Below are 10480 nucleotides of genomic sequence, written 5' to 3' on the forward strand. Positions count from 1 at the left end.
GGGACTCGATCCCAGGACCCTGAGATCATGACCTGAGCCGAAGGCAGCAGCTTAACCCACTGAGCCACCCAGGCGCCCGACAGAAATCTTTTTAAAATAAAAGAAATTTTATTCTGAAGGCGCCTGGATGGCTTAGTCAGCCAAGCGTCTCCCTTCAGCCCAGGTCATGATCCCAGGGTCCTGGGATCAAGTGCCACATCCCTACATCGGGCTCCCTACTCAGTGGGGAGTCTGCTTCTCCCTCTCCCTCTGTGCGCCCCCTCATTTGTTGTCTCTCAAATAAATAAAACCTTTAACAAATACATTTTATTCCGAGATTTAAAAAAAAGACAACATGGAATGGGCAGAGGGAGAAGAAAGATAAAGTAGTCTTTTTTTGCCCAAAGACTAATTTGGGGACCTTTTCTACATTTAGTTATTTAGGTTTATATTGTCTTCAGATAGGTTTCATTTTCCCTTTTTTTTTGCTGATAAACTTTGGCACATGTTAAATGTGTCTTGTCAGGATTCTTCTTTCAATTGCGGACCAAACAATCTATGCAGTTCGACTCCCAAGTAGAAAATATCGGGCAAAGAATAAAAACAAGTATTCTTTCTTTTTTGGTTAAGATTTTATTTATTTGAGGGCGCCTGGGTGGCTCAGTGGGTTAAGCCACTGCCTTCGGCTCAGGTCATGATCTCAGGGTCCTGGGATCGAGTCCCGCATCGGGCTCTCTGCTCAGCAGGGAACCTGCTTCCTCCTCTCTCTCTCTCTGCCTGCCTCTCTGCCTACTTGTAATCTCTCTCTGTCAAATAAATAAATAAAATCTTAAAAAAAAAAGATTTTATTTATTTGACACAGAGAGAGAGAGAGAGAGATCACAAGTAGGCAGAGGCAGAGCAGCAGACAGAGAGGGGGAAGCAGGCTCCCTGCTGAGCAGAAAGCCCAATGGGATGTGATGTGGGGCTTGAACCCAGGACCCTGAGATCATGACCTGAGCTGAAGTCAGGGGCTTAACCCACTGAGCCACCCAGGTGCCCCCAAAACAAGTGTTCTTTATACAAAATACAAATGGTCAACAGATTGAAAAAGTATTTGTTGCTACTCGTCAGAGAAAATAAAATTTAAAACAAGAATTTAGACCCTTCAGTTTGGCAAAGTTTATTCGACTTGGCATTGTCAATAATGTAGTGACCTAGACTTTTCTCTGTTACAATGTTGTTAAAATGTAAATAAATAGGTACAATGGTTTTACTTTTTTTTTTTTTAAAGATTTTATTTATTTATTTGATAGAGATCACAAGTAGCCAGAGAGGCAGGCAGAGAGAGAGGAGGAAGCAGGCTCCCTGCTGAGCAGAAAGCCCAATGGGATGTGATGTGGGGCTTGAACCCAGGACCCTGAGATCATGACCTGAGCCGAAGGCAGAGGCTTGACCCACTGAGCCACCCAGGCGCCCGGTACAATGGTTTTAGAAAGAAACTTGAGAATGCATAAAAGACTTTAGTGATCATACTTAATCTGCTGATTTCATTTTGAGAATTTGACGTGATCGTACGCACAGTCCTCTATATAAAGACGCTCCCAATGCTAACTAGTTAACTAGAAACCACCTAAATATATAGCAGTAGGAGATTGGTTATATTCTATTGTAAGTATATGTAGACTGTGCAGCCGTTAATTATTCTTTGAAGACTAGAGATGCATGAAAATGCTCATGGAGTAATAGAAGACAGTATATTTTGTAAGTCTGTCATTTTGTGAGAGATGTGGCAAGTGGATGAAATGGAGAGTGAAAGGAAATTATGCACTGTGTCTAAGTTGGTATTCTGTGGATAGGGGCAAATTTAAATTATTCTTCCAGATTTCAAAATTGAACATGTGTTCTTATGACTGGAGGAAAAAAGCAAGAAATATATTTAAAATTTTTTTTTCTCAGATTTTACTTGAGAGGGGGAAGAGAGAGTGAGCCGGGGGAGGGCAAAGAGAGAAGGAGAGAGAATCTTAAGCACACTCCATACTGAGCTGCAGGGATCAGTCTGACAACCCTGAGATTATGACCTGAGTGGAAACCGAGAGTCGGATGCTTGACTGAACCACCCAGGCGCTCCTAGAAATGTTTTTTAAAAGAATATGACTCATGCTGATCTAATATGTTTTTAGAACTCAACTTATTTTGTTTTGTCAATTTAATGGCTTCTCAGTTTGATGTCTAGTGTATATGTAAATATTATTTTGTTTTTATGCCTTTCGAATGTACCTGCTAGAGCCTAGCCCAAGCCTTTGCACTATAGAATCTTGCTAAGTTGTAGTAATTTAAGGAGAATAATGTCTTCTATCCTGCTTCCAGGTAAAATACTTTTCCCTAACAGATATAGGATGACTCCTTTTTCTTTTTCTTTTTTAATTAAAAAAATTTTTCTAAAAGTAGGGTGTATGGCCAATGTGGTGCTCCCAAACTTAGGACCCTGAGATCAAGAGTTGCATGCCCTGTGGACTGAGCCAGCCTGAGTGCCCCAGGCACTTTTTAATCACTTCATCTAAGTGGACTTTTGTAAGGGCAGTTGTTAAACCCTGTAAAAAAGAGAGATATTGTGAACTAAAAATCTTTGTGGTTTCATTTGCATTTGTATCCCTCTTGAAGGAGGGACCCTTCAGGCTTTGGCATTTAAAAAAAAAAGTTGGGGGGCACCTGGGTGGCTCAGTGGGTTAAAGCCTCTACCTTCAGCTCTGGTCATGATCCCAGGGTCCTGGGATCGGGTCCCACATCGGGCTCTCTGTCTGCCTCTCTGACTACATGTGATCTCTGTAATAAATAAATTAAAAAAAAAAGTTGGGACACCTGGGTGGCTCAGTGGGTTGAGCATCTGCCTTCTGCTGGGGTTGTGATCCTGGGGTTCTGGGATGGAGCCCCCCGCATTGGGCTTCTTGCTCAGTGGGCAGTCTGCCTCTGCTTCTCCCTATTCCCCGCTCATGCTTCCTCATGCCTTTTCTCTCTCTCTCTCACTTGATCACTCTCTCAAATAAATAAGTAAATACAATCTGTAACAAAAATAAAGAGCCAAAGTAAAAACCACCTTACTGTGAGTTGTCTTGCCCAAAGCTCTGGTCCAAACCGAGGTTTCTTATTAGAGATTGTGGAAGGGTCTACTTACCTTTATTTTTATTTTTATTTTTAAAGATTTTATTTTCCTAAAACCCTAAGATCAAGAGTTCCAGGCTCTTCTGACTGAGCCAGCCGGGTATCCCTGTTAGTTTATTTTAAAAGATTTTTTTTTTAGGTAGTGTCTACCTGATGGGGATGCTTGAACCTACAACCCCAAGATAAAGCATCACATGCTCTTCCAACTGATCCTCCAGGAGCCCTGTGTATCATTTCTTAACTAATTCTTTGCATTTCTTGCTTTCAGATGGAAAGAACTCAAGTGGATCCAAGCGTTTTAATCGCAAACGTGAACCTTCCTATCCCAAAAATGAAAATTTTAGCAACCAGTCCCGTCGCTCCAATTCACAGAAAAGCAAAACTTTTAACAAGATGCCTCCACAGAGGGGCGGCGGCAGCAGCAAAGTCTTTAGCTCTTCTTTTAATGGTGGAAGACGAGATGAGGTATGGAATTTAAGAATGGTCTTTCTAAAATAAGATGCATGAGTTCTGATTCCACCCCCCCTCCTCCAGGTCTTTCAGCAGTTGGTGAGGAGAGAAACATGACAAAGTAAATAACCAAAGCAGTCTTGAATAGTTGAGGATTAACTAGGTTTGGAACTTTGCCTCTTTTTTTCCCTTGAAAGTTACGGAGATTTCCTTGGTGGAAGAAGACATCATTATCCTGGATTGTGAGAAATTACAGCAAATTTGGGGTACCTTACATTGTATAATCCTTCTGTCATCACTCCTGAATTAGAGGTACCTCTTAAATATTTAAGTAATAAAGTGACTTCAGTTAATTTTTTTTTTTTTTTTAAGATTTTATTTATCTGATAGAGATCACAAGTAGGCAGACAGGCAGGCAGAGAGAGAGGGGGAAGCAGGCTCCCTGCTAAGCAGAGAGCCTGATGCGGGACTCAATCCTATGACCCTGAGATCATGACCTGAGCCGAAGGCAGCAGTTTAACCAACTGAGCCACCCAGGTGCCTGTGACTTCAGTTAATTAATGACATTTGCCCTGTTTCTAGCAGAATGCACAATGCTATATCCTTAGTCCCAGGTACTCTGATTTTAGGAGTTTCTTAGGTATCCTTTTGTAAGTCCATAAAGACTTCCTTACAAGGAAGTTAATTGTAGCATTGTTGGTAGTTAGAAGATCTAGGAAACAACTTTAATTAGCAAGGGACTGGTTAAATTATCTTCCTGTTTGAATGTTCCATATTATGTAACCATTATAGAATAAGACACATTTAATGTATTTATAGAAGAATTCATTCATTCACCAAGAATTTAGTTCTCCTCTGCTGTGTATCAGATACTGTTCAGTTTGGAATACAATACTGAGTGGAATATTGTCCCTCAGGAGCTTATATTCTAGTTCAGGGAGATAATAAATGATTATACACTTGAACCTTGAAAAAAACAGGTTTGGACTGCATGGGTCCACTTATGTGGATTTCTTTTTTTTAATATAATACAGTACTGTAAATGTGATTTGATTTTCTCTACCTTTTTAAGATTTTGTTTACTGAGAGAATGTGTGATTAGGGAGAGGGGCAGAGGGAGAATCTCATGCAGACTCCATGCTGAGCATGGAGCGTGACGTGGGGCTTGATCCTATAACCCTAAGATCATGAGCTGATGATCCAAATCAAGAGTTGGACGCTTAACCGACTGAGCCACCCAGGTGTCTTTGTTTTGATTTTCTTTCTTTCTTTCTTTCTTTCTTTTTTTAAGTACATTTTATTTATTTATTTTAAATTTTTTAAAAAAGATTTTATTTATTTATTTGTCAGAGAGAGAGAGCACAAGGAGGCAGAGGCAGAGAGAGAAGCAGGTTCCCCGCTGAGCAAGGAGCCCGATGTGGGACTCTATCCCAGGACCCTGGGATCATGACCCGAGCCGAGGGCAGCGGCTTAACCCACTGAGTCACCCAGGTGTCCTTCTTTTTTTTTTTTTTTTTTTAAGATTTTATTTATTTATTTGACAGAAATCACAAGTAGGCAGAGAGGCAGCCAGAGAGAGAGAGGAGAAAGCAGGCTCCCTGCCGAGCAGAGAGCCCGATGTGGGGCTCGATCCCAGGACCCTGAGATCATGACCTGAGCCGAAGGCAGAGGCTTTAACCCACTGTTCCACCCAGGCGCCCCCCCCCCTTTTTTTTAAAGATTTTATTTATTTGACAAACAGAGATCACAAGTAGGCAGAGAGGTTGGCGGGGTGGGGGGAAGCAGGCTTCCTGCCAAGCAGAGAGTGTGATGCGGGGCTCGATCCCAGGAAACAAGGATCATGACCTGAGCTGAAGGCAGAGGGTTTAACTCATTGAGCCCCCCAGGCTCCCCTTGTTTTGATTTTCTTAATGACATTTCCTTTTCTCTAGCTTTATTTTAAAAATACAACATATAATGCCTATGATATATAAAACATGCGTTGAGTGTTTGTTATTGGTAAGGCTTCCAGTCAACAGTATGTTATTAGCAGTTAAGGTTTTGGGGGAGTCAACAGTCATACATGGGTTTTTGATTGTGCAGGCAGTCGGTGCTCCTAATGCCTGCATTGTTGAGGGGTCCTCTGTATAGTAAATCTGAAGGTATGTGCTTATTGAATTGACAAAAAGTAGACTGAGAGAGTTAGGATAGAGAATAACAAAGAATACAGTTTTATTTTTTTAAAGAGTTTACTTATTTGAGGGCGCCTCGGTGGCTCAGTTGTTGGGCCTCTGTCTTTGGTTCAAGTCAAGATCCCGGAGTTCCGGGATTAAGCCCCACATTGGGCTCCCTGCTCAGCAGGGAGCCTGCTTCTCTCTCTCCTTCTCCCCCTGCTTGTGTTCCCTTTCTCGTTGTGTCTCTCTCTGTCAAATAAATAGAATCTTGGGAAAAAAAAAAAAAAGATTTTACTTATTTGAGAGAGCATGCATGAGTGTGTGTGGGTTTGGGAGAGGGAGAGGCAGACTCCGCCCACTGAGCGGGGAGCATGATGTGGGGCTCTATCTCAGGACCCTGGGATCATGACCTGAGCTGAAGGCACACGGTTAACTAACTGAGACATCCAGGCTCCCCAAGGGTACGGTTTTAGAAGGTGCTTAAGGAAAGCTGCTCTCGAGCAGGTGAAGTTTGAGTAGAGTCCTGAAAGAGCATGGGAGCACATCATACAGTTTTGAGGAAGAGTGTCTTAGCCAGAAGGAATAACAAGTGCACAAGCAGTAAGGGATTAGAGGTGGTAATGTTTTTGGCTTGTTTGAGGTAAAACAAGTAGGCTTCCCTGGGAGGAGGAGGAGTAGGGAATGAAGCTAAAGAATGGGAAGGAGGGGTCGGATCATGTGGGGCCTTGCAGGACTTTGCCTTTTGTTCAGAGAGATGGGAAGCCATCAGGGGTTTAGGAAGAGAAGTGCTGTAATCTGACTTGGAATTTTAAAGGGGAGTGTGGAACCAAGGAGGTTAGTTAGGAGGCTGTTAAGTTGTTTCTGGTGAGAGTGATGGAAACTTTGAAACAGCAGTAGTTGGTGATAGGTGTGCCCTTTGGGCTAATGTTTGAAGGTAGAGCCAACATGACTTTTTTATTATGTTAGATATGGGATCTGAGCAGAGTAAAAAAATGAATGTTTTTGGCAGGAGTTCAATTCAGATACCATATGCTGAAGTGTGGAAGATTTCCAGAGAAGTACAGGGTTTGGGGGTTGTGGGGTGGGAAGGGGAGTTGAGATAAAGAACTTTGTTTTGGAAATACATTTATGTGAAGAGGTTTACTGGATTTCTTTTTTCCTTTTTTTTTTTTTTTTTTTAAGTTTTTTTTTATTTATTTGACAGTGATCACAAGTAGGCAGAGGTAGGCAGGGGTGGGGGGAAGCAGGCTCCCTGCTGAGCAGAAAGCCAGATGCAGGGCTCGACCCCAGGACCCAGAGATCATGGCCTGAACTGAAGGCAGAGGCTTAACCCATTGAGCCACCCAGGCGCCCCAGTTTACTGGATTTCTAAGTAGAGATAGGCAGTTAATGGGATTTGGACTTGAAGGAAGAGACCCAGGCTAGAGCTAGGTGTCTGTGTGCATTTGGTGTTTGCATCTGTGGAACTAAGTGGGGTCATTAAGGAGTGAGTGCTGCAGAAAGGGAAGAGATTTAAGGACTGAGGCTTGAGTCAGGATCATGAGGGATCAGCAAAAAGGGAGGAGGAAGAGAACTGAAAGCCATTTGGAGAAAGTAGTTAGTTTTGCCCTGTGCGGATAGGCAGAAAATGAGGACTGAAAGTGGACCAGTAGATTTCATAAATAGGAAGGTAAGTTGGTTGACTAGTAGATTTGATAATAGGAAGGTAGGTTGTTGGTCTTGAGCTGCTTTGGTGGAGTGGTAAGGATAAAAACCTGATTGGCATAGATTTAGTGAAAATGAAAGACAGGGAGGAAGGAATAGCAAGTTTAGACAGTACTTTCTGGTGGCTTTGCTCTAAAGGGGAGCAGAGGTGAGGCAGTAGCTTGAGGGAGTGTGAAGTCCAGAGGTTTTAAAGTTAGAGAAATTACATCATATCTCTGGTAATGGGATTGTTCTGTGAGGGGGGAACATGATGCAGAGAACAGGGGGAGAATTGCTTTAACAGTGTCCTTGAGTCCTTGAGGAGTTGGGATCTTGTGTACAAGTGGCTTAGATAGGAGCTTTGCCTGTTCATCCTCAGTACACAGGAGGAGGACAGAGTACCTGGTAGGAGGATTTAGGAATTCTTTTTTGATTGTTCTTACTGTCTTGGTGAAATATGGAAGCCTTGGTGAGCTGAGAGAGGAGCCTTGGAAGCCTTGAGGAATGGATTGTCTGGGTGACTAGGGAATTAAGTGGGTACGGAATTGTCATTTGGTTGTGGTAGTATTGCCAGGCAGCCTAAGAGCCTACTTCAGTGAGACTGGTTGGTGTGGTGTGGTTGTGTTCTTGTGTATAACTCTCTGGTGCTTGTATGGAAATACATAAGCAGAGTTGGATTAATCGGGAAGGTTTTGCCAGGTAAGTACAGATGACAAAGAGAAGGGGGTAAATGGACCATAGGATCTACTCCAAGTAAGGAAACAAAATTGTAGGGGTGGGTTGGATCACTGTTTTGGAGATCCTAGTGGGGCTGAAGAGTTGTGGATTCAGGCCTGAAGGGAACAAGCTAGGAAAGGAGGGAGTTGCTGCTTGGATGTTGGTAGAGATGTGATTGTTATCCTTAATGGTCTAGATGTAGAGCAGTGCTGTCCAGTAGAAATGCAGGCCACATAAATAATTGAAACTTTTCTAGTTGCCACATTAAAAAAGTAAAGAAATGGTAAAATTAATTTTTATGTTTTTACCCAGTATAGCTAAAATGGTATTTCATGTGTGGCACTGGCAAGTAGTGGTTGCTGTATAGGATGGCACAGATCTAGATGGTGTGTCTTGGGAACTGAGTGCCTGAGGTGGAGTGGAGGGCAAGCTAATTGGAGGAGTTGAGGACCAAAGAACTGAGCAGTCAGTGTTTTGGAAGGATAAATTTTTTTTTTTTTTTAAAGATTTTATTGATTTATTTGACAGAGATCACAAGTAGGCAGAGAGGCAGGCAGAGAGAGAGGACCGCTGAGCAGAGAGCCCGAAGTGGGGCTCGATCCCAGGATCATGACCTGAGCCGAAGGCAGAGGCATTAAACCACTGAGCCACCCACGTGCCCCTGTAAGGATAATTTATCAGGCATTTTGATGGGCAATATTGGAGAGCGTGGCAGTGGGCCAACTAGGATAACAAGGTGATGATTGAAGGTTGAAGGTGCAGAGGATTTTGCTGAGTGAGCACAAACTCTTATGTAGGGTTGGGGCATTGAGGGTAGAAGACTGATGATGGGGATAGAAGAGCCACATGGAAATGAGCATCCAGGGGATGAGAGACAACAGATGACTGGAAGTCCTGAGCTTCCTGTGGTGAGTTACATAAACAGTGGGAGGTGTGGTCTCCTGGGATCTTTTGTTGAGATGAAAGGAAATTGTTTATGGTTTGCCACTTAATTACAAGGGTCCTGTACTATGGTTTATACGCATTGGATATGTCAGGCCATATTGGTTGCCTCTGCGGTGTAAGGTATTTTTCACCATATCCCTTTCTGTACTCTTTAGATTTTCTTTTTTAATGATTTTATTTATTTAGAGAGCGAGCATGAGCCAGGGGGAGGAGAAGAGGGAGAGGGAGAGAGAGTTTCAAGCAGACTGTGTGCCGAATGTGGAGCCTGAGTGGGGCTCTATCTCACAACCCTGAGATAATAACCTGAGCCAAAATCAGGAATTGGATGCTTAACTGACTGAGCCACCTGGGCACGCCTGTATTTTTCATGAAGTGTAGGTGCTGTTTACTAATCTCTAAATTAGATTAAGTAACAAACGCCTTAAATTTGCTTTTCCTTTGACCTAGTAATTCCTACTATACATTCAGAAGAAATAATTGTATGTGGAAAAATATTTGTGCACAAAGATCTATCCAAAAACAGGTTTATCATAACATTATTTTGTTACAGAGGAGAAACTATGAACAGTGTGTCCTTCATGGGGCATTATAGTATACTTCTATGATGTAGTGCTATATAGTCATTTAAAGTGACTATATGCTAATATGACTGACGTGGCAAAGTGTTTTTAACATCAGATAAGATACTGGATTAGGAAATGGACTAGCTGGGGCATCAGGGTGGCTCTGTTGTTAAGTGTCTGTCTGCCTTTGGCTCAGGTCATGATCCCAAGGGTCCTGGGATCGAGCCCCACATCGGGCTCCCTGCTCTGTGGGAAGCCTGCTTCTCCCTCTCCCACTCCCCTTGCTTGTGTTCCATCTCTTGCTGTGTCTCTGTCAGATAAATAAGTAAAATCTTTAAAAAAAAAAAAAAAAAAAAAGGAATGCACTAGCTGACTTATATAAACAGGTATCTTTCCATTTCAGTTTGGTAATGTTAAGAGAACCAAAAAAGGGGGGCACTTGGATGGCTCAGTTGGCTAAGCGTCTTTCTGCAGCTCAGGTCATGATCCCAGGGTCCTGGGATTGAGCCCCACATCAGGCTCCTTGCTCGGTGGGGACCTTATGTTTCCCTCTCCCTTTGCCTACTGCTTCCCCTGCTGTTCTTGCTTGCTCTCGGTTAAAAAAATAAACCTTTTTAAAAAATTTATTTATCTTGTTTTTTAAATTTATCTTCTTTAAAAAAAGAAAAGATTTTATTTATTTATTTGAGAGAGAGAGAGCACAAGTAGATAGAGCAGCAGGCAGAGGGAGAGGGAGAAGCAGGCTCTGCTGAGCAGGGAGCCTGATAGGGGACTCGATCCCAGAACCCTGGGATCATGACCTGAGCCGAAGGCAGAGGCTTTAACCCACTGAGCCACCCAGGTGCCCAA

General features: G+C 42.7%; 1 protein-coding gene across 5 annotated transcripts in view; it reads left to right on the forward strand.

Moving 5' to 3' along the window:
• Positions 1 to 10480, forward strand: part of RNF10 (ring finger protein 10) — a 41732-nt gene that overhangs the window by 9968 nt on the left and 21284 nt on the right. For all 5 annotated transcript variants that reach the window (XM_059408586.1, XM_059408587.1, XM_059408588.1 and 2 more), the window contains exon 2: positions 3389 to 3585. In XM_059408586.1, coding sequence (XP_059264569.1) covers positions 3389 to 3585 — 197 coding nt within the window. The remainder of the gene's footprint in view (positions 1 to 3388; positions 3586 to 10480) is intronic.

Source organism: Mustela nigripes, chromosome 8 (assembly GCF_022355385.1).
Source record: "Mustela nigripes isolate SB6536 chromosome 8, MUSNIG.SB6536, whole genome shotgun sequence".
Taxonomy (NCBI): domain Eukaryota; kingdom Metazoa; phylum Chordata; class Mammalia; order Carnivora; family Mustelidae; genus Mustela; species Mustela nigripes.